The following is a 25,074-nucleotide window of genomic DNA, read 5'->3' as shown; positions in this document are numbered from 1 at the left end:
GCCGCTGATCTCCGTACCGTAGACCCCAGACGCAACAACAACTGCTGCAGTGCATCTCTCCACTCCACAGCGGGACCGTTCATTTATCCCCACTGCCGCTTCACCTCCACTCCAGGACAGACTGCACTCACAGGATCCCACACTGTGCTGTCCCTGTCAGACAACACCCCCATCAGATCAACTCCGATGCCTCTTGATCAATGCCAGACTGCTGTACAAAGATGCCACCGAAGTCTGGGACACAATTTCCACCCTCGCTCTGATGTGACAATCACAGAGACCTGGCTCAACCCCTCTTCCGTCCCGGACTTCGCCGCCGCAATACCCAGCGGCTACAAGATAAAACATTACACCCGCACCAACAGGCACAGAGGCAGCATCACCATCGTACACAGGGAAACAATCATCTGTACAACCACCAAAGATGAAACCATGCCGTTCATGGAACACCTGAATTTCCAGCTGCATACTGATGACAAAACCACCATCAGAGGCACCCTTGCATACCGACCCCCAGGATCACGAACCGGCCTCAGTGACAACGTCACAGAATGTATCACCCCGCTCACCATCGAATCCAAACACTTTGTCTTTCTGAGAGACCTCAATTTTCAGCTGGATGACCTTAGAGACTCCACTGACCTCCTGGAACATATAGACAACATCAGCATCATTCAGTTGGTCTCCGACCCCATGCATCAAGCTGGACACACACTGGAGCCCATCTTCACGTCTAGCAACAGAACCAGATACGCCCACACAACTGAACTCACCTGATCTGATCATTCCATTGTACACTTTACCATCACTGGATCTCATCGCACCACCCCCCAATGCCACAGCGTCCCTTTCTGCAGCTGTACCAAGGTCACTCAACACCAATGGACAAATGCCCTCAGCCTCTTCCAGCTCTCAGTCTCCACCAACCTGAACCAATAAGTAGAGAACTTCAATGCCTGGATCAACTGCACTGCCGACCGAGTTGCCCCCACCAAACCAGCCAGAACAGATCTTATCTTACCTGGCTGCCAAGACATGGAACTCCCTCCCCATCCACCTTCGGCTGACCCAGGACCATCTCGCCTTCAGGAAACAACTCAAGACCTGGCTGTTCGAGCAGTAGCATACCCCCTCCCCCAAGCGCCTTGAGACCCTCCCGGGTGAGTAGTGCGCTTTACAAATGGTATGATTGATTGATTGATTGAACAGATGGACCCACCAACTGAGCCAGCTGGTAAACCCCAGAGCTCAGCGCGACACAGCGCAGCGCAGATTAAAACAACTGGAAAGAAAATGGCACTTCAGCAGAAACAACAGTAATCGAGCCATCTTCAAGTCTGCCGTCAACAACTACCACCACCTACTCAAAGCCGCAAAATGAAGGCTCTGTAGCACCGCATTGAAGCTAGCGCCAACCAGACCAAGGAACTCTTTGCCATCGTCAGGGAGTTAACTCGACCTTCAGCCACAGAAAACTGCGACGCTCTTGCAGACCACTTCCACAACAAGATAGCCACCATTTACAGAAACTTCGATCCCCAAGCCACCAACCTCCTTAGCATCCCCACGCCTGCTAAGACAGCTGCCAACCACTTGCTCACCAAATGGAAAAACTCAGCACAGCTAACACCAAGGCCCTTATGAACTCCATACACTCAGGAGCACCCCCAACCCGTATCCCCATCGACTCTTCAACTTTGGAAGCGAGGAGATCAGCCACTAGCTCACCGCCATTCTCAACACATCCATCACCACAACCACCTTCCCAGATGCCTGAAAACACTCGAAAGTCCAACTACTCCTCAAGAAACCCTAGGCAGACCCCAACAACCTCCAGAACTAGTCACCCCATCTCGCTGCTCCAGTTTCCCGCTAAAGTCCTGGAGAGGTCAATCAACCTCCAACTCACCGAACACCTGGAGAAAAACAACCTTCTAGACCCCTCCCCAATCAGGATTCAGAGCCAACCACAGCACTGTAACGGCTCTGATCACCGCAACAGATGGCATCCGTACCCTACTCAACCGAGGGAAATCAGTTGCCCTGATCCTTCTCGACCTCTCTGCTGCCGACACTGTCTCCCACCACACACTTATCAACAAACTGCACCAGAGTGGAATCAAAGACAATGCTCTTAGGTGGATGGCATCCTTCCACTCAGGGTGAACATGGAAGATTTGTCTCCCTCCCTTCACCTCACAGCCAAACCACACCATCTGCAGTGTCCTGCAAGCCTCGTCCATCAGTCTCACCCTCTTCAACATCTACATGAAGCAGCTAGCAGACATCATCTCCTACGCCGACGACACCCAGCTCGTCCTCTCACTCGAAGCAGAACCCACTATGACAAAAACCAACTTTCACAACTCCATGAAGAACGCCTCAGCCTGGATGAAAGACAACTCCCTGAAACTAAACCTGGACAAAAACGAAGTACTGATCCTCAGCAGCCAAACCTCGCTCTGGAACGACTCCTGGTGGCCAGACCCACCCACACTCCAAAACATCACGCCTGCAGCCTCGCCATTATCCTAGACAGCAAACTCTCCATGAAACAACAGGTCAAAGCGTCTCCTCAACCTGCTACTACACGCTCCACAAACTCTGCAGAAATTTTGAATAGCTACCCACCTGCGCAGAAAAACAGTGACGCAGGCCCTCATCACCAGCCATCTGGAATATGGCAACACACTCTATGATGGCACCACCGACAAACTCCTCAGAAGACTATAGATGATCCAGAACGCAGCAGCCAGACTGATCCTTGCCCAAAAGAACCCACATCTCCCAGCACCTGAAAGACCTCCACTGGCTCCCCGTCCAGAAGAAATGAAATTTCAAACTTCTGACCAACGCCTATAAAGACCTCCCCGATCATGGACCAGCATACATGAACCACTGCCTAAACTTCCACCAACCACCCAGAAACCTCCACTCTTCTTACCTCCCCTCAGACAGACATTGCGCATTTGCCGCTGCCGCACCGGAGGACGATCCTTCTCCTACCTCGCTGCCAAATCCTGGAACGCCTTTCCCCGCCACCTTCGAACATCACCCTCATTGGCGGACTTCAGGAAGGGACTCAAGACCTGGCTCTTCGACTGAGACCCTCAGCCCAGTGCCTGGATACACTCACTGGGATTGGCGTGCTATATAAGCACAGCTTGATTGATTGATTTAGCCACTAGAAAGGCTTCATTTTACAATACTGCTAATGCTGCCACGTATATTGTCAAACTGATCTGTTTCCTGTACCTTCTCTGAAATGTTGGCCTCTATGGCAGGAAGGAGCCTCAGAGTGAGAAACGGTATTTATTGGATCAAGCAGAAATAACCAAAGGGACCATGTCAGTAGGGATGGCATGATTTGTGACGCAGCAACCCACTAGTAAGCACCCTTCTTTTGCTTTATGGCCTAAAGACGTTGCCAATTCTGTGTCAGTACCATCGTGTTATGTGGTTCTATCCCACTATCATCGCAGATGCCCTCAGTCTCTGGATTTTGCTGTGGAAAATGTAGTTGCCGAACGACCTAACTGTACTGAGCCTGACCTAGAGCGAAGCGGCCGCTCAGTGAATTTGACCAGCTACTATGTACTGTTGCTTAAGAAATACAGTCAAACGATTAATCTTTCTTCCTGCTGGATCTGCATTCATTTGCCTCTTGAAGTGGTGGGGGAGTTCCTTTGATCGAGGTGCCCCTCGATAAAACCGAAGCTTACCTAGACTTGTTCTATCAAGGGCACATGCGGCCAGAATGTGCCGCATCTGTCCCCAGTCTTTACAAGGACTCAAAAAGTAGAACAATCCATTGACCATTACAAACCCGATTTTACTCATCTTGCCATGTCAGAACGTGGCTGGTGTGTGAGCACTGTAAAGATAGTGTCTTTGTGGGCTGGAGGGAGTGTGACACTGTTTCAGAGAATAAAAATCACAGCTCCCTGCTGCTGCCACTCAGTTCAGGACGGGTCGGTTGCTCAAAAATAAAATGGCAATAAACAAAACTTTATTACCATTTTATTTTTCAGCTCTAGCCTGTGTGGAGAAGCTCCTATGTCCAAACAGAGGAGCCACTCCTGCCAAAAGGGAGGTCTGTGCAATAGCAGGGTATGAGTATTGTACAGTTATACCAAACACCTTACTTAGCATACATGAATAAATAGACCATATTAAAAGTAGTGTTAAGAAACTACATGCAATTCTACATGGCTTTGATTTCCACCTGATCTTGGTTGTCGGGTATATTCAGGAATTCGAGAATGAAAATGCTTGAAATCGTGACTGCAATTATTCTGATCCCTGATTCTCACCTGTACCCAACTATTTGCTAGAAAATACATTTATTAGAGGGAGTGTAACACACCAATCACCCCCTACCCTCAAGCTACGCCCCTGGGTAACATCACAAGCAGCATCACCTAGCTGCATTCTGAGCGCTATATGGGCAGTTTTGTTCTAAGTCTATTCTTTTGGCCCCTCAGACCCTCAAATCAATCGTAATGGGTAAATCACTGTAGCTCTACGCATAGCCATGATGCTTATTCAAAGCAGCTGCTAACCTTCTTGTAGTTGCTTCATCAGGTCTTTCGAATAGTGCATTGTTCCCAGGTGCACTAGAACTTGAGGAATCCTGTAGTCCGCAAACATGGTCACCCCGGAAATGTCGCTGAAGCAGCCATCTCCTTTTCCTTCAAGCACAGCCCAGGTGTCAGCCACCAGAATCTGGACTCGCTTATAGAACGCCACTTTTTTCCCCTGATGAAAAAGATGAGTGTAGAGAGGGTTGGTTAGCTTGGCACTGCCTACTACAGCCCCACCCAGCACACCGAGCCTGCTTCCGCCACTGGTGATTCTGCATTTCTAAGGACTGTGGTGATGAAGCTGGCTCATCTCTTGGAGGGTGTGCCAAAGATTTCAACATCTACAGAACTGAATGCTCTTTAGTAAGGCTTTGTTATGCTACAGACTAAAACAGTATTCAGTCAAGTTTGTTGTATGATGACTTAAAATCATTACAAGTTGTACATCGCATATATCACAGTATACAAAAACACAGCCATAAAAACCCTTAAAAAATAACATTTCCTGGGTGGGAACATATTTTGTGTAAACAGTCAAATGAATACAAGGCTTATAAAAATGAGATGCGACTTTGTAAAATACAAGTATGTACAAATATGAAATGCGCATAGAATGGAACTCAGGATCATACTAGCGTGTTAACAAGTTGTAAAGCTGAAGTGCAAAGTAGAGTGCCTGATGGTATAAATCTTGTAACGTGCTGATAACATAATAAAAGGTCATATACAGAAGCTGCACGAGGTCTGCATTTTGTGAGGCACAGACGACAGAGTTAAAAACATTTTTTTTTTAAACAGGCCATATGCTAAAGCTGCTAAAGTGCCTCAGAAAGCATGGCTTTTAGGGTGCAGTCGTCATGCAATAATTTGTGGAAAAGAACAACTCGAGATCTGGCCGGTCATGGTAGCAACTGTGGAACCACAGAGGAGTAAGAGCAAATCATATGTGCCAAATTATGATCTACGACCTTCAGATACAGAGTCCTACAATTTATGAAGTCCCCATGACAAAGTTAAACAGTTTATTGCATCAATGCAGAGCCCTTTAACACTGCCCCTAGTGGAGGAGGAACACATTAACTACAAAGACTGTTGGCGTTTCGAGTTCTTGAACAAGTTGCAGGCTTGCATTATGTATTTCCCCAACTTTGCCATGTCAACCACTGTGTCCAGGGAATATAAAAGAGGGACGGTCCCTTTGGCCGACCGAATGCTGAGCTGTAAAAAGATGGACTACAGTAAGATTGATTCGACGTGGATGTAGCAATGCCAGGCAGCAGAGACGTGTGTGTGCTAAGGATTATCTTCTATAGTTACATAATCTACAACTGTTGATTTTTTCGAGAGATCTCCAGGTTGGATTCAAGTCTCTTGATTGGAAGCTGGACTAATTTGGCTGATACATTTGTCTTAAAACGTGCTTTCCTACTGCCTGGTCAAGAAGAGATTTGGCTGAGTTGCACAGTGGTGGGGCCGTTATTGACTCATGAGGGGCCCTGGCTAGAAGAGCTTCCATGTCCAATTGGCATAAACGATGACACTATTGTTTTCTTATTACAGATTTAATGCAAGTATAATTGATCGCATTTATGTCCCAGTTCTCCACCACAAGTTGTAAATGTTCCTTTGCTACAGCAAGATTGCCGGACCAGGGTTTGTTAGTGTTTGTAAAAATAGTTTTTAGGTCTCGCCTAAGCCAGCGCATACGCTGCTCTGGCGAGGCATTTAGTAAGCGGGGTTTTGAAAGTGCTACCCCATGCTTTGGTTGGCCTAGAGCTTGCGTTCACGCGAGCGTGCATGTGCGCAGCCGCCATCTGTCTTTCACAGGTCATTAAGTGAAGTGCATCGCGATCACTTTCATTTCCGCAGCGCAGAGGCGCCATCTGGATTAACTCTCGCTCTCTCTGTGCGCGCACGCACCACTCGCGTTTTCAGGTACTTTTTTTTCTTTCTCAGCATATACTTGTTGACCTTTTAGTGGTGCTCAGAAGCGTTCGTCCTCAGCCCCTATTAATAATGATCTACTCTCTGCGAGCTGCTCCTACCTAGTACCACTCATTCCACTCCCTTCCCCTCCTTTGAATTTCTCTTCAACTCTTCTAGTCATCCATCCCACTTCTGCCTCCTTGCTTTCTTAGCCTACAACTCCGTCATTCAAAATAAACTCTTTAGGACAGTCTGCTCTACTATTCCGGTAAAGCCTACTTGGACTCTTGTGTGGGTTTTTGGCGTTTTTCCCCATGATATGTACAACTTCTTCTAATCACAAGCTGTTGCATGCCTTTGTTTAGCAGCATTGGCGAGAACATGACCGCGCTTATATGGTTCACGCTTAGGATACTACTTCAGGCTTAAGCACCATCAGGACATGGTAGTATCACTGAGACTTCGATTTTCTAACCCTCTCCTTGCCCTTAACAAGCTTTATGTAGATTCTGAAGTGTGTTAAAAGCTGCTCTCGTTATACACAGTCCTGAATAAAATGTTCTAAGATAAATGAATTACCTGCCTGTAAAAGTTTCAGAATCCCTTAAAGATGCATGATAATTTTGCTCAAGTAAAATGTCGGCATTACGGCTACTAGAATTAGTGGCTTAAATCTATTTTTGTACTGTAGCCGCTGACACTTTAGTTGCTGGCCAGATGGTGGTTGTATTGGACGTTACTAGCAGTTTCTAAATGGGGGTGGGTAAATTCAGTGAAGACAACTCTTCTTTTGGTAGTGGCTCCAGGCCGCCATTGTTAAGAATTGTTTTCGCGCTTTATATACTTCTACAACATGAAGATGAAAAGAATAACTTTTCTTTACTGCAACAGCTAGACGGATTTGCTTTAGTGTGTAATGGTTGTATCTGTGGGTTCTATACCTCGCCAGCTGGGGAAAACTGATAACTACATATAGACCTCGATAAGAATTTTTCATGTTTAAATTCATTTACCATTTAGTTTGAGATGCTAATTATCTGCCTAAGGTTATTGTCATCGTTTCAAAACATAAAGCACCAGTCTGTAGCTCATGGAGTTTGCCATTTATAACGCGTCTAATGCTCAACACGACCGTGGCAACATTTTTAAAGTAACTATGCTGATTTTTCTAGCTATTGCACATGTCATTTGACTAGGATTCAGGTGTCCCTGTCTGCCCCCTTGCAACTTTCAAATTGAAATGTAAAGGTATGTAACAGATCTAGTTAACTCTGCAAGAAAATCTCTTGAAATTCAACCTGTAGTAATTTCTGAAAGTACTCTGGCAAAATCTTTTTTTTAATTTTTTCCCCTTCTTTTTGTTGACCAACTGCTTCCTGGGAAGCAAGGTTGTTTTTGATCAGCTCTTGCTCTTGGCTATCAAGTAGAGAAAAATGATATACAAAAGACGCCTCTGGTCTTTGTAGGTTGTTTCTTGTGTTTACTGTCACCTTAACCCAGGAAACTGGAAGAAATCAATCTGCAAAACCTGGATAGGTCTTCACTCGATCTACGTTCTAAGATCGCCCATCTTGGTTTGGGGACAGTTAACATTTTGTGTAATTTAAATATTTCCTATATGGTTTGGTATCTTGTATTCAGACTTAAGCAAGGCAGTAACTCCAAGCCAATCGTTTAAGAACATCAACTTCCAAAAAGCTACGTTAACATGGTTTCTGGTATTGCAAATTGTCTTGCAATGTGTAACCATTCTTTTAAATAATTAACTATTGTCCATTTAAATTTTTCAAAAATGTCTGTACCTGATCGAGGCCACCTTGATGATGGACTAACCTGCAGGCTGTCTGCAATCATTCATTGTGGTACAAACAGCTCTACCGGGTATGCAGTCTAAAAGGTCTGTTCAAAGCATTGTCGTCTTCCATTATTGGGAGAAAAGGGATTGCTGAACAGATCATATGTCTAATATCAAATTGGCCTCTGGCTAATTAAATTGGACTCTTCTCAGCATCCTACATAAAGGATGCTTTTTAAAGTGCTAACAAGGTCCGCCAATGCCTAGTGAATCCGACTTGGACTAAATAGAACCATTATGAAAGGGAAAGCTAACCTGAATGAAACAACATGGAAATAATTAGACTCTGATTTATGAGTGTAATAGCCCCTCTGCATACACATTACACCAACTTTCTACAGCTTGTACTCTCTCTACCCCTCTCTCTCCACACCTCTCTCTCCACCGCTCTCTACCCCCTCTCTCTCCACCGCTCTCTACCCCCTCTCTCTACCCCCCTCTCTCTACCCACCTCTCTCTCTCTCTACCTCTAAGTGGCAGCCAGAGCCTGATAGCACTGCTTGTCCTTTATAAAAAACAAGCATTGACATAGCCAATAGTTCTCGCCTTTGGGGCCTTATAAGTGTTTAAACATGCAACAGTTAATGTTGTTGCACCAACGATATTGTGCTGCATAACTAAATACTTATAAGGTCCCAAAAGCGAGACCTATTGGCTATGCCAATGCTTGTTATTAGAGCCTTCATGGTGTTGGTGAGAGTGACTGTTACCTGAAAGTAGTATTCAGCAAGGGCTGCTAAGTTTTTCTGATCTAGCTGCACCAGACCAAATTCTAACCTGATCAAAGTGTTCATTGTGTTAGGTTGAAGGAACTTCTTGTAGGCTGTGCACTGAATCTTTTGTAGGGCTGTTGCCAGCATGCAAGGAAATGCTTGCTGGGCATAGTTGAGCAATTTTGCACGGGCCACCCTACGAATGGCGACGGACGTTAGGCTAACGACTGTGGTGTTCAATTTGCACAAGGCATTTGTAGCAATTTTTGCCTTGTTTTTCGTTTTATTAAGCTGCAGAATCGGTCTGCCAGTTTTGCATAGTCATGCTCCCAGGTAATAATAGTGGTGTACACAATCAAGCCTCAGTGGCCCCAGCCGCCAACTAGTTAGCCTCTTCTTTGGGTATCTACCAAAGATCACTTCTTTTGTTTTGCTTCCTTTAGCCACAAGCTCATTCCTAAGATTATACATATTCAGGGCATTGAGGGCTTTTTGCAGACCAGTTTTCGTATGGTCGAAAAGCGCTAGGATGTCTGAATACTGCATAAGTAGGATTCTCGTGTCTCCGATTCAGACCTTGATCTGTGTCATTTTTGGCGGTGGCAATCTCCCCTGTGAGTCTGACTCGCACCCAGGTCCTGGTGTATAAGGACACGATTGCTCGTAGCACTTTGGGGGAGATATCCATCCCACTAGCTTCTGTTATAAAGTGTTCTGGGCAACTCCATCAAAAGCGTCCAAGTAGTCAATGAAACATGCGAAGAATGGCAGTGATATGTGGGTTACGGCTTGATGAGCAAGGTATGAGAGTGCTACAGTATTATCCACCGTTGACCCTCCTGCATGGGAACCTGTTTGATAGCAAGGTAGTAGGCCTTCCATGCAAGCCCAGTGAGTTAGCTCCTGGAGCATTATGTTGGCGTATGCTTTTCCCTCGATGTCTAACAGCGCTATTAGACGATAATTTCTTGGGCTAGTGTTAGAGCCCTTCTAAAAGATAGGCTGGAGAAGGGATCCTTTCCAAGACTCTAGAACCTCTTCAAGGAGTCAGCATTCAGCATACAAAGGTGCTAAGGTCGAGGCCCAATACTGTGAGTCCTCCATAAATAGTGACCCAGGAAGCCAAGTGGGGCCCGAGGCACTGTCCTTTCTTATCATCTTTAGGACTTTACCAATGTTAGATGCGCCCCAAGATGGTTTTATCACTGTGTCGGTAAGATCTGCCACCTTCTTATGTGCTCGGCTGGTCAAGGGGAGTCTGCTCTGAGGCTCACAATAGAAGGATTTAACGTGTGCAAGCCTTTCTTCAGCTTGAACGGAGTTCGCCCTGCTTTTATCTCCATGACATATTAGATTAACTTATTGCCAGAATTGCTGATTATTTGCCGCTATCAAATCAAAGCTTTGATCCACTTTGCCTCCTGCACTTTCCTCCTATGCTTCCATACCAGATGTTTGTGTTCTCGGGCAGCATAGTGTAGGTGCTCCTTTGAGGAGATGGTGTTCATTTTCCTTTGCCCCCTCTGTGAGGCCCTCAGTTGCTGCACGCTCTTCTTTATTTCTCTTGCTGGGTCTAATGTATGGGTGTTTTGTTTCGCACAGAGCAGAGGACAGCTCGGACCAGCATGCAATGATTGCAGGCTTTGTGGGCATGGGAGGCCTCACGGGCCAAATGATTTCCAGGTTACGAACTTCTCTTTAAAGCCACTGACCATTTGATCCTCCACTTGAGCTTATAGTCATCTTTGCCATTGGTAGTTCCTAGAGGGCTGAGACGATGACGGATTCTAGCTGATGCGTCTAGACTGACCCACATGGCGGCATGGTCCCTCTCATTACGTTGGATCACATCAGGATTAGTGATGCATTTACTTTGGCCCGGTGACAGGAAGACATAATCAATGGAGGATTGATTGTTAAAAGAGGGGGTGGGGCGTATAGGATTGCAGAAAAGGGTTGAAACTTACAGATTCACTATTGTCCCTGTAGCCAGTATCGACCAGGTAATGCCTGTTAAAGTCCTCCAGTAGTATAATTGAAATTCTACCCAATGGTCTCCCAAATAGGTGTATTTTTTCACAAGCTTATGAAATTCGGAGTATCCTGCCAGAAGCGTAGGCGTTGTCTTTTGTAGGCAGATGATATCTGCAGCCTCGAAAAGTGCGAATGTGCCCTTGCTTTGTAAGGTCTTCTTGATTCCAGCCACATGTCATGATACAATATTAGTGGCATTAGGCCAAGTGCTGATCTTTAATTCTTTTTATGCTAGGAATAGGTCTATTTTCTTTAAGCCAGGTTTGCAGTGACCCAGTCCCAGTAGACGGCATCCAGTGTTTGCCGAGGTGCGCTGCTGTGGGTGGTGGTGACTTGCGGGGCCGCTTCCTGCCTGTTTATTCTGCACAGGATTTGTAGGTTCTCATAGCCGCTTGGGGCATCAAGTTTTTTTTGTCCCTTTCAGAATGCCCATCCTATGGCTAGTTGTGGGCGGGTCCCATAGAATATATGGGTATATTTCTTCTTCCATTAGTCGCACGTGGAGTTCCCATTCCATTCTGCAAACTGTGCTTTTTCCTTCAGGGCATTTGTTGATGTATTGGTATCTTCCCAAGGTACAATGGTGGATTCTCTTCCTAGATCTGGGGTGCTGCTGACAAACTGAACCCAGATAAGGTTGTTGGTGTGATGAAGGCCAGGTTTGAAATATGTTGTAACAGCATTAGTAGGTTTGCTCTATTGAGGATGTCCATATTACCTCTGGAGGTGCACTGTGGTCTGAATATTGTTCTCTGGGGGGGCGTCTGTGACTCTCCTGCTTTTTGTTGCGCAAGTCACAGATGCTCTTTCTGCCTGAATTAGACATTTGATACGAACGGACTGCCACATGGTCACCCCCACATCTGGCTGTGCACTGGTCCCTTTTTCTGGGGTACTCCTGGACTTTCTTGTGGTCCTTTACTATCCCCTGCGATAGAATTGGACTACCAGTTACTGCACAACTAACACAGGGTATTCACTATTGTTTTGCTCTGGGAGATGTGTCTCGGTTGAGTGGCATCTACCCCACCCCTGAGCCTACTGACTTTTGTTGTGTAGCCAGGCTCACAGCCCATTGCTCTGAATAAGTGCCTACAGACCTGGTCACATAGCGCTCCCTCTACTGTGGTGCTCTACTCCATGCTTGGACGTATGTTTGGTGATACAGTTCGACAACCGCACACATGTGAGCGCTGCCCAAAAACTTATTAGGCACACCGATTGGCCGTTGATGAGAACACGATTCGGAGGAGATTGATTCCACTACCGATACGACTACAACTCCAGAATAGCAAAAGTCAAGCGCTCTAGACCAAGACCGCCGAACAGCGACAGTCTTGGACCCACAACAGCGGCGTTCATCTACTTTTCCAAAGTTCCCATATTCATTTCTTAAAAAAACATGTGCCATCAGAGTTGTCTGGCATTAGATTCTACTTAAGAGTGAGTTTGGTCCTGATGAGAACTTCTTAAACAAAGAGGTTTGAAACGCGTAGACCAGAGGATAAAACCAAACGTTACTTTTTGTTCCAAATGTATATTTTCATCGATTAGAGGATTTATGCAAATAATATTAAGTTCATCTAATGTAAAAAGTGTACAGAATTTCGCTTAAGAAAAAGGTTTTTTGTTTAATTTTAATGTTTGGTTTATGTCTATATTAACGTATTATTGTGTATGTGTAGGAGTGTAATCTGTGTGAAATAGCGAGTGGGATGTGATTTGTCATGTAATTTGTGAATTGTTGCATAGCATTTGTGGGTTATTGTAAAAAGTATTGTATATATATATATATATATATATATATATAAATAAATGGGATAAGGTTTTTTTTTTTAAATTAAGTGAAAATTCAAAAATAAAAAAAGCGACTAATGAGCTTTAAGATGTTTTGATGACTACTTCGTACATCTTGTACTAATTCAATTCGCTAGAACAGCAGCAGTATTGGCATTTGGTGGTGGTTTGTTCCCCAAAAACTTACGGCACTGGCCTCCCCGTACTTCCTCCCCAGACAGATGGTAAAGCCTAAGGGCGCCAGGCCACAGCTTGCGGGAAGCAGGGAAGAGGAGATGGACCCGATGCTGATGGACAAGACTATTGGCAGCCTTAAACACCTTGAAAAGACCCTTCAGGCCCTCTCTGCACAAATAGACATGGTCTCCAGGCCATCATGGACACTAAGACTTCTCTTGGGACCCGCATCGACTCCGTTTCTCTGGAGGTTAATCTTCTGCGGGCTGACCACCGCAAGTTGGCAGAACGAGTGGGGAAAACAGAGTCCACATTGGCAGTTGTACGACCATCGATGCAAGAACTACAGAAGCATCTAAAACAGGTGGATGCTGAAGTTGTCCCCTTATATCACTGGGCGAAGAAGAGAGGGCAGATTGAGATGCATTAACATTTGCCTTATGGACTTTCTTGAAAGCTCGGGGGCCCTAGCGTATAGCGGTTCTTGGAAGACTGCCTAGTGAAGAATGTCCTGGAGGGTAAGGCACCTAACATTTTCCTCTATTGAATGAGCACATCGCACACCGGGTCGACCCCTCTCCCTGGATCTTCTCAACGCCCTATCATAGCGGGACCTCAAATATGCTCTTCTGTTTACCACTAAGTTTTGCGTAGTCAATGCCCGAAATATTCACATCTTCCACTCGCCGGAGGATATGTGGACATGGCTCCACACAAAGGACATGCTGCCCTCAACTTCTCCGGAGCAGGCTGATGGTGACTAGATAGTACCCTAATCAAGGCATCGCCCTCACAGGGCACGACAGACCAAAGATCAGGCAGCTGAGGAAAGAGCCCGCGCGGTGGCCGCCCTCCACAGTACGAACTCCTTTGCTCCCCTCCGGAATGAGAGCTCATCGGAGTCAGGTTCGGACTCGGGTGGCTCACTCCCTTCATCAATCGGAGATCAACAGGGCCTGAAGGTCACTTCTAGATCGGCTGATGATTTATAAATGCAACACCACTGCATGATAAAGTAACTGCCCTGCATTGGGTAAACTTCTCACAGAACTTGTTGTCAGCCTGAAGGTAAAACACAATGTTGTACTCCCATGCATACACTGTTGCTCATATACTTGGGCAAAGCTAGGAACCTTAACCCTGGCGCTAAGTCACCCCAATGTTCCCAAGTGGGCTGCATTGTTCACTGCTTTTTTGTGTGCTTTTCTCTCTCTTCTTAACACTGTCACCAGTGTATAGTTTGGGGGTGAATTTCTGGATGGGCCCTACCAGGGCAACTATCCCGGGGTGGAATTGAATTCTAACTTGTTGTTATGGTTCAACGAGATGCTCTTAAAGTGTTCCAAATAGTACTTGTTGCTTTCTTGCACGCCACATATAAGTATAGGACTTCCCAAGACTCCATGGGCTGGTTTCGGGATGGGCAGGGATGTCACATACTTTTCCCTTTAGGTTTGCACTTTGACCATCATAGCAGATATGCTGGTTGTACCTGTATCCACCGATATCACATCACTATCTGGAACGTGCGTGGCATGGCCACTCTGTCAAAACGCTATCGCATCCATGTTTGTTTTAAGCAGAGTCATGTACACATAGTTATGCTCCAGGAAACACGCCGTAATGTCACAGAGTTACATAAGCGTCGCACTAAATGGAGAGGGTAGGTACATGGCACTTCAGTGTCCTCCTTTGCTGGTGGGGTACTCACATGGATAGGACCAGGAGTACCTTATGTTGCAGGGCGATATGTGATTCTGGGGGGCCAGTTGGATGGTGTACCAGTTACACTGCATGCAATCTCTACCACCAACACACAGCAGGGGGAGTTTCTAAAAACTCTTACACTGGCACTTTTTGGGGATCCGTCTTCCCTGGACTCTGAGGAGTTGGGATTTTCACTGCGTCCTGGATGTGGTCCTCGATCGCCCCTCCTCTCCCCAGGTCGGTTGCCATAAGGCGTGCTGCTCAGCATCTCAGATAATTGTTGACACAAATGGGTCGTCAGGATGTATGGCGGCTCCTACCCCCACTGGCCTTGAGTACTCCTTTTACTCACAAATGCACGACATGCACACCAGAATTTAAATTTTTTTATACACGCCCAACCTGGTTCCCTAGTTGGCCAATGCGGAATTACTTACACACACCCTGTTAGATCACTACCCATTTCTGCTGACCTTAAGATGGGGACGTCAGCGTCCAGTTATTCCCACTATGTGACTAAAAGTGGAAGCTTTGTCTGCCCCACCTTTTTGTGCAGATCTAGCCCAATGCATTGATTAGAACTCAATACGGACACTGTGACACTACGGGTAGTTGAGTGGGATGCCCATAAGGTGGTAGTGCGCGGCCACTGTCTATCTGCTTCTTGGGGGATATGTAAATTATTGTTGAGGGACCTTTCAAACATAGAGTGCGACCTTCGTTCCCTAGCAATACGTGTGGCCAACCACATGGGCCGAAGAGCAGCTTCATTGCACTGCTTGTGCAGTTTCACCAGCTGCACCAGCAGTGCAATGAAGCAGAGGGGACCTAAAGTAAGAACTGCAGCATACAGAGAGGGACAGCTTAGGGAGATTGCTAGCTAGGCTTGTACATGAGGATCAACAGGTGCGATTTGCTCAGATGGTAATGGGCTGCTTACCTCGTAGCTGGACATCAATAGGGCCTTCTGCGATTATTATCCGGAGATTTATGCTGCCCTAGTCCTGCCGCCCCTAAACCGCATGCATGAATTTTTTAGCCCCCTCCAGCTGGTGCTTCTGAATGCCTTACAGTGGGTCGAGCTGGATGAACCACTGAAACTCCAGAAGGTACACACAGCCATATCTCAGATCACTCACAACAAGACCCCAGGCACGGATGGCCTACCGGATGAGTATTACACCACCTTCCTCACCCAAACCACTCAACGCCTTCTTGATGTGTTTAATGAGATTAAGAAGCGGGCTCGCCTACCGGATTCACTTTGTGAGACCCTGGCTGTGGTTCTGCCCAAAACCGGCAGAGACCCGTTGGATATTTATTCATACCGCTCCCTCTCCCTGCTTAATCTAGATTGTAAAATCATGGGCAGGATCTTGGCGAACCGTCTCCTTCCCTTCACTCAGACCAATCCGGTTTCATACCGGGACGCAGCACATTTTTGAAAATTTGCTGTCTTATGGGCCTCCTGCATAACACACCAGCAGATGCTTTTGACCAGGTTGCGGTGTCATTGGACTTAGAAAAAGCATTAGACACCCTGAGCTGGGGTTTTCTATTCCTAATAGTCCTCACTCACACTGGGTTCGGACCGGGATTCTTGGCCTGGGTGCGCACCCTCTATCTTGGCCCTACGGCGCGAGTTAAGACAGGCCAGGTGATTTCGGATAGGTTCAACATCTGTAAGGGTATGAGACAGGATTGTCCGTTATCCCCTCCCATTTTTGCATTAGCCATGCAGCCCCTGGCTTGCCAACTTTGTCAGTGGGCGGTGGACTGGGACATCCGTAAATGTGACATGTACCACATAATATCGTTATATGCGGACGATGCCTAGGTCTTCCTGCGGGAGGTGGGGTCTCCGCTATCAAGCCTAATGCAGATTTTGGATGGCTTTGGTATGATCTCTGGTTTATTCATGAACCCGCATAAATCATGAATGTTTCCCTTAGTGCGCAGACCAATCGAAGACCGAACAGAACCCCCAGGGACTTGCTTGCAGTGGAGACACAACTCTTTTAAATACTTAGGTATACAAGTTTAACACACCGAGAGGTACCTTAGGGAGGGAAATTTCTTCTGGCACTCACTCCCCTTGTCCCGATTAGGTTGAGTAGCAATTTCTAAAATGTTAGTCCTTACCCTATTGCTGTACTTCTTAGTGGCCCTTCCCACTGTAAACCCTAGGAGCTTCTTCGTGAACTACATGCCCTGCTACTAGAACGGATATGGAGCTGGGGCCGCCGCCGGGTTGCACTGACCACACTACAGTGCCCACTCACTGAGGGCGGACTCGGAGCACCTAATCTCGAGATCTATTACGCGGCAGTGAAATTATAATCGCCAATGGCATGGTTGTGCACACCACAACACCCCAAAGCTTTACTAGTGTGCACAGCTTTGCAGGCTATGAGCACTTATACCTGGCTGTCTGATCCTACTGTCCACCTGAGACAGAAGTTCAGACAGATGGTGGTAGCCCCTGCATGCTGGCACAGATGCATATAACCCAAGGGCCCCATACTCCCATCAATTGTTAGTTGGAATTTACCGCTGCTGTGGCGCCGCAACGCAGTGATCCGGCTCTGTGGAGCTCACACAAGTAGGTGACCTTTATAATCAATGCACGCTTATGTTGTTCCAAGGAATGGTGGACACATATGGGTTGAGCGCCGGTCAGTTCTTAACACAACATGCTCTTCAATATGCGATTCACGAGATGTTGAACAATGGGGATGCAGAGCCATCTACTTCTCAGATACTGAACACATTGCTGTCTCCCACTAGCACTTGACACGCCATTACAACCTTATACACTGTGCTTAACATCCCTCTGTCTGATAACGCAACGAAAGTGTGCACTGGATGGAACGAGGTTTTACAACAACAGATTTCCGATGTGGCCTGGGCTCGTGCCCTCCAAATGACAAAGGGTGTGTCTTATAACCACAGGTTCCGCTTCTCACAGTTCAACTACATACACCACACTTACCTCTCTCCAAGGCGTATCCATGGCATGTACACAGCACTCTCCCACTAATGCTCTGGATGCAAGTAACAGAATGCAGATTTTTTTTCCACATGGTATTAGCATGCACTTCACTGCAACTTACATGGACAATGGTCACCACCACCAGGAAAAGACCATCAGCCCCGTGGTTTTACCCTGGGCTCCTATATAAAAAATAGGATTCCACCTGGAGACAATCCTACGATCCCGTGGCAAAATATAGAAAAGCCTTTAAAAACTTCCACAAAGTAAAGTGCAACATCATTAGGGATTACTTCACCCAAAAGATTAAATTAGCTGAAAAGTCAGTGAAAACTCTTTTTAAAATTGTTCAAGACTTTATCAAACTTGCTGTTCTTGCCAGTATGGTACTTCCCACCTCCTCCCTCTGTGCCAGATTGTCTGACTATTTCCAGGACAAACTCCAATCTATCTACGCCACCTTTCCTTCCAGCCTGATAACATCAGAGCCCACTGTCTCTCCAGACAACAATGAGGTGCTGACCAATTCTCTCTTTCGATGCTTCCCTACAAAAATCAGTAGCATGTAAATCTGGCTTACCGAGTGACCCCTGCCCGGCCCAGTTTTTCAAACTCTTAGCTCCCTGTTTTAACAGCCTGTTAAACCAGATTTGGAACGCCTCTCTGAGTACAGGTATCTTTCCAGCAGTGTGGAAACAGTCCTTCCTCCTGCCTATCCTCAAGAAACCAGATGCTGAACCTGCAGAATATAAAAACTTCAGACCCATCACCCTTCTTCCGGCACCTGCGAAAATTCTTGAACAAGTAGTGCAATGTCAACTATGTGAATATCTGGAATCAAAAAAACAATTCTATGACTCCCAATCCGGCTTCAGAGCAGGCTACAGCACGGAAACCACCCTCCTCAAAGTGTACGAGAGTGTCCACGAGACTATCGACCAGGGCAATGCAGATATGCTTGTTATTTGATATTTGATATTTATTGATTTGTATAGCGCTGAATCACCCATGACGGTATCTCGGCGCTGGGGACAGAGGAACATCAGAACAGGAGGGAAGAAATTTAGAAGAGGTGGGTTTTTAACATCTTTCTAAATTGAATCAGATTGTATCCTGAGCGTAACTGAGGAGGCAGGCTATTCCAGGATCGGGGGGCAAGATAAGAAAATGCTTTGCCACCACTGCGAGCCTTTTTGATTCTGGGAATGGTGAGCAAATGTTCGGTGCTAGACCTGAGAGTTTGTGACGGGATATAGGAGGAGAGCTTGTTGGTGAGATACATGGGGACCTTGCCATTATGGGCTTTGTGAATAGTACAGCCTATTTTTAACTTTACCCTTTTCTTTATGGGGAGCCAGTGAAGTTGATTGAGTAGGGGTCCAGAGGGTGTTCTAGATGGGGCATTGTTGGTGAGTCAGGCAGCAGTATTCTGCACTACCTGGAGTTTATTAATGGCACTTTCGTTGGCCGAAAACAGGAGGGCATTACAATAGTCAAGCCTACTCAATATTAGGGCCTGCATTAGTGTTTTTTTGTAGAGGAGGGTAAGAGTGGAAAAATCCTACGCAGGAGGCCAAGAACATAGTAGCAGGAACCTGCGGTGGTGTTGGCATATGTGTTATGTGATCAATTCTGACACCTAGGTTCCTAACCACTTCTTTGGGAGTAGGGGCGGTTCCCAGCTCTTCTGGCCACCAAGTAGGTGACCAGAGAGTGGTAGCTCCTCCAAACAACATGATCTCTGATTTGCCCCCGTTGAGTTGCAAAAAGGTGTTACGCATCCAGGCAGCGATAGATTTCATGCCTTCGGAAAACAACAGATCAATGTTGGGTGTATTTTTATCAAATGTTAGAAGGGGCTGGGTGTCATCTGCGTATGAGATTGGAGTAAACCCCAAGGATCTCATGAGTCTGGCCAGGGGGGTGACATATATATTGAAAAGGGTAGGGCTTAGGCAGGATCCCGGTGGGACCCCCTTGCTCACTTTGTTAGTGGCAGATGTAAAAGATCCCATGGTAACTGTTTGAGTTCTGTCTGTAAGAAAGTTGGTGATCCACCTCAGTGCTGGCCCCTGAATGCCTACGTCTTGGAGCCTTTCCAGAAGGATGTGATGTGAAATGGTGTCAAATGCTGCTGACAGGTCAAGCAGCACCAAAAGCACTGCTTGACCGTTGTCAGCAGCCATGCGTATATTGTCAGTAACCTCAATAAGGGCGGACTCGGTACTATGTTTAGCCCGAAACCCAGATTGAGAAATATCCAGTAGTTGGTGAGTTTCCAGATAATTAGACAAGTGTCTATTAATGTGTTTTTCAATGAGTTTAGACTGTAAGGGTAGAAGAGATATGGGTCGATAATTAGTGATTTCGGTGGTTGGGACCTTGGGGTCTTTACGTATGGGTTTGATTTGCGCATCTTTACAAGCCGATGGAAGGCGGCCCTCCCTAAGGGAGCAAATCAGAATAGAGCAGATCGGGAGAGCTAGTTGTTCCGCAAATTTAGCAGAAATCCTGGCCGGGATGGTGTCCAAGGGTGAGCCAGATTTCATTGCTTCTATAAGGGATATAACTTCCCTCATATGAAGCTGGGGAAAGGTGTAGAATTGGGCAGATGTGGTATAAGTGTCAGGAGGGCAGACCGTGGGGGGAAGGGAAGAAGTGTTAGCAGCAATGATTTTCTGGTAGATGGTATCAATTTTGAGGATAAGATGCTCCGCGACATCATTGCATATGATCTGTGAGGGGGATTACACAGTGTCACATGCTGATGGGCTAGAGTAGGCTTTTACTATTTTAAATAGCTCCCTGGAATTGGATCCAGCCTTCTCCAATTGATGAGTAATGTGCATTTTGCGAGCTGTTTTAATGTTATTGTGGTAAGCTGCTAAGGCGCATTTGTATTTAGTTCTGTCTTGTTCTAAGTGTGTGAGTCGCCAGGTGCGCTCCAGTTTTTTACATTCCTCTCTTTTCAATACGTAGGGCCGGGGAGTACCATTCTGTAGTAGCAGTAGAGCTTTTGGGGGGGGGGGGGTGAGTGGCTGGTTTTAAAGGTGCTGCTTCATCCAGTACACTGGAAATAGTGTTGTTAAAATGGCTTAGTTGTTGTTCGACATTGAAATTGCGGGTGTCAATGTCCCATGTCGAAAAAAAAGAGGCAAGGTGATGAGCTTTGATTTTATGCCAGGGTCTGTACCACCTATCTGTGAGGGGTTAGGGAGAAAGTGAGATGGGGGGGCTTGTCAGTTGGAAATTAACTACAGAGTGATCCGACCAAGTGAGCGGTAAAGTATCTCTATATTCAATGAATTGAGAGTTGGAAAGAATTAAATCAAGGGTGTGTCTTGCTAGATGAGAGGGATCGCTGTTGAGCTTGACAAGCCCCTGGGAAGCCCAGTCCTCTAGACAAGTTTTGGCATCTAAGTTGTTTAAGTCCTCACTATGAATATTAAAATCTCCTAGAAGTAGGTAATTTCGGGTGGCAGCAATATGGGGGGCGATAAATTCTAAAAAACGACCATTAAAGTCGTTTATTGGTCCAGGGGGCCTATAAACCAGTGCTCCTTTCCAACTCTGTTGGAGGTGTAGTTCAATTTTAAAAATAAGACATTCGAATAATTTCGAACAGAACTGGTCAAGTATGGTAACTGGTATATGTTCTTTATGAATTATGGCTATACCTCTGCCCACTCGTTCTAGCCTATCAAGTCTTTGAATGCGAAAGCTGGGTGGGAGAGCTAGAGCTATCGCAGGAACCGCAGAGGGTTTAATCCAGGTTTCCGTGAGAGATCCCAGATGGCGGTGGCATGTCGGGGGAGAGATCTAACGTTTGCTAAGAGGCCTATCCATGTAGTATAATGGGGTGACTCGGCAGGGGGGTTCGTGTAGGGCCGTGTCTCGGCGGTAGAAGGTGATCTGGTAGTAATAGAATTAGCTGTAGTTTTTATGTTCTGCAGGGGGCTGGGCTGGTACTTACACTTATAGCAAGAAAAAGGTCCTTCGGACCATCCTCCGAAGGGACATGATTGGGGGGCCGGTCTAAGCTTCAACAGGAATTCTCAAGTTTAGGTGAGCTTAGGTAAGGCTCGAGAGGAGCTATCAGGATTATCAGGTTTAAAATGACCAGGGGTCCTGGCTCCTGGCGACGGACAGGCGCGGACGGGCGCAGACGGGCTTGCCGTAGGCAAGCCTTCGACACGGTAGCCGACTGCATTCTCCTGGAGAGATTAAAATGCCAGGGAATTCAGGGCACGGCCCTGGCCTGGATCCGGTCATTCCTGGAGAACCGGTCACAACAAGTCTTTCTCTGCCCCTTTATCTCTTCCCAGAAACCCCTAGTTTGTGGGGTTCCCCAGAGATCCGCATTGAGTCCTCTCCAATTTAATGCCTACCTCTCGCTGCTCTGGTAGAATCCTGCGGGGTGAAGTTGATCTCCTACGCGGATGACACTCAACTGGTCCTTTTAAGGATCAGTCGGAGGCTGTATTTGCCAACTTTAGAAGGTGTCTGTGTAACATTTCAGCTTGGATGACCCAAAACTGTCTTCAACCATAAGTCTCCACCCCGCAGCGCTCTGGTGGCCACATGAGCTGAATCCCCCTCCTGAGCCTGTTAACTCGGTGAGAAACTTGGGGTTCAGATTTAACAACGGGCTCTCCTGTAAATCTCAGATTACGCAAGTCTTTTCCTCATGTTTTGGGAAGCTGCATACCCTGAGGAAATACCTCCACTTCCTCCCTCTGGAGTGTAGAAGAACAGCAGTCTACGCCCTAATTACATCTCACATGGACTACGCTAACAGTCTCTATCTGGGACTTCCCGCCTTTCTGACCCGTAGACTGCAAATGATTCAGAACGCTGCAGCCAGATTGATTTGCAAGGTATCATTCCGCCACTTCATCACTCCCCACCTAAGAAACCTTCACTGGCTGCCTGTCATCAGGCGCATATAATTTAAGTCTCACCCTGGGGTACAGACAAACCAGGGCCTGGGCCCGGTGTACTTGAGAGGCAGACTCCAGCACTACCATCACGACTGGGCCTTGAGATCCAACCACCAGCGGCTCCTCGCCATTCCCGTCTTTTGCAAGGCAAGGTTTGGGGGCAGGCCCATGCTTAATTTTTCATTAACATGCATGTGAGTGAAGAAAGAGAAATAAGAATTACAAGTCTACTTCAGAATCTCTTGTACCTTCACCAAGGAGACAAATTGACTGTAATTTAGCCACAAGCACATATCTGCACAGGTATATGCACAAAATCACAAATGATTTGTAGTGAACCATAATCACTTCAAGTACAAAGTTATACCATGTGGTAGTGCTTTACAATCCTGGACTCTTGTCAGAAGTACGTTGCATGGACTGTGACTCTGACAAGACTTTCTGTCTCGGTCCACAATGGCACATTTCCTTTTTAGGCTGTGGAGTTCCCTTGGATCAAGAGCAAACACAAAGGAATAAATGTTCCGATTAAAATGCTGGCGACCAAGGCATTTAATTTCATCCCGTAGTCCTTCTTCACCATTAACATCCAAGTCAGTGTTGATTCAGCCAGACACCACAACAACCATGCACCGCTTGAATAAGATGGGAGGGACTCTCCAGGGTGTGTCAGGCTATATTGGCAGTTAGCTTAAGATCACTTTAGGCCATCTGCCTATCTCCCCAATGTCCAAAACATCACTAAAAAGTTCAATCAAGAAAACCATGACTGGGATGTCCATGATAAGGCTCTTGGAAAAACTGTCATCAGTGTGGGGTTCCGCAAATAAACCACAAAACAACAAATGTCATGACTTTGCAACTCTATACCAAAAAGTCTGAATGAAGGAAAATGCCCTTATGAGAACTGATCACCAGTCTTTCTCTGTGTCCTAGGTTGAGACCGAAGGTACTGATCAGGGTGAAGCATTTAAAGCGCAGAATGATCCCATTTGTTCTAGAGTGGCAGCTTCATTGGTGGTTCACAGATCTGCTCTAACTCTCAAAGAATCATGCAAGATTGTGTTGTGAAGGCTGTAATTCCAATGCAGGGCCCAAAGCAGAATCCTGCACACCAATCTTCAAGCACACAGACTGGCTCCTGAATACCTCTATTTATGACATCATAGCAGACCACCACATTGCACTGTCTATTTGAAAGACCTGGTAAGTCTTCAACTAGAATCTTTGATGCTTTTAGGTAGAAATGATGTTTTCGCCGTCACTGGTGAAAATGCATCAATCTCAAGATATGCCAGGAAGAAATAATACAAAAGTATTTTCTGCATCAGGCAAACTTTCATTGGCATTTCTCTTCCAAAATAGTTTACCTAGCTGCGATCATAGTTTCTCCAACCGTTTAATTTCTTAATTCTTCCTTTCTAGACAGGAAAATGGCCTCCAAATACTACTTACATAATATAAAGGATATTAATAAGTACCAAAAACATTTGTTAACTAAGGTGCACTAGCCAACTAATCCAGCATTTGATGAATTGTTTCTGTCATTGTAGTCTGTTAGCAATGGGCTTACAACTCCCATTGTGGAAACCAAACAAAGGAAAGGTGGCTACTAATTTGTGATGTCCCCTTTAGTGAAATCTACAAAGAAGCTACTTGGAGGTCAATCCACACTATATCACAGCACTACCGCCAACTGGACCTTGTGAAGTGGGCCAAGCTGCTGTGCGAAATATGTCTAAGTGGTATTTTATCTACATGTTTTCATTCTTCTGTGTAACTGGGATCAGCTTGATATTGTTATTTTAATTTTATAAGGCGCACAGCTACCCTAAGGTTTTCCGGCGCCTCGTGAAAAGAGCCCAAGAAAAAAGAAGGGAATCTACATATTAAATAGCCTGCCGGAAGTGAGTTCCATAAAGAAGGACCCAGGAGGGAAAAAGAATAATCACCCATATGCACTAGTCTCATCCTAGGAATAGCAAACTTAGCTTGAATAGCTGATCGGAGTTTACGGGAAGGTACATAAGGGTGAACAAGGGTCATCAAATAGGGAGGTGCCTTACCAGATTTTATCTTAAACATAAGCCTCAAAGCTTTAAACTTAATGCAGCATTCGATCCTGAGCCGAAATAGAGGCGGTTTTGGGGATCTTCCAAAGCAGCCGTGCTGCAGCATTCTGTACTAACTGCTCAATCTTCAGGCATAAAGGTGGGGGCGCTGGACTCTAGGATGCAGCACCTGTCCCTCCAACTGGGAGCGGAGATCTGCTCTGAGAAGCAGTTGGAGTAGGTGGGGGGCATAGAAAGAGTCTGATGAGGACTATATATATTACACCCTTTTTGGCCAG

General features: G+C 46.1%; 1 protein-coding gene across 4 annotated transcripts in view; it reads right to left on the bottom strand.

The window, feature by feature from the left end:
• The window catches only part of LOC144822541 (queuosine 5'-phosphate N-glycosylase/hydrolase-like), a 211,438-nt gene that overhangs the window by 42,133 nt on the left and 144,231 nt on the right, over positions 1-25,074 (bottom strand). For all 4 annotated transcript variants that reach the window (XM_078680190.1, XM_078680188.1, XM_078680189.1 and 1 more), the window contains one exon: positions 4,563-4,758. In XM_078680190.1, coding sequence (XP_078536316.1) covers positions 4,563-4,758 — 196 coding nt within the window. The remainder of the gene's footprint in view (positions 1-4,562; positions 4,759-25,074) is intronic.

This window comes from Lissotriton helveticus, chromosome 3_1 (genome assembly GCF_964261635.1).
Source record: "Lissotriton helveticus chromosome 3_1, aLisHel1.1, whole genome shotgun sequence".
NCBI classification, from domain to species: domain Eukaryota; kingdom Metazoa; phylum Chordata; class Amphibia; order Caudata; family Salamandridae; genus Lissotriton; species Lissotriton helveticus.
Note: the sequence above shows the minus strand (reverse complement) of the source record. Positions and strands in the feature narration are given on the sequence as shown.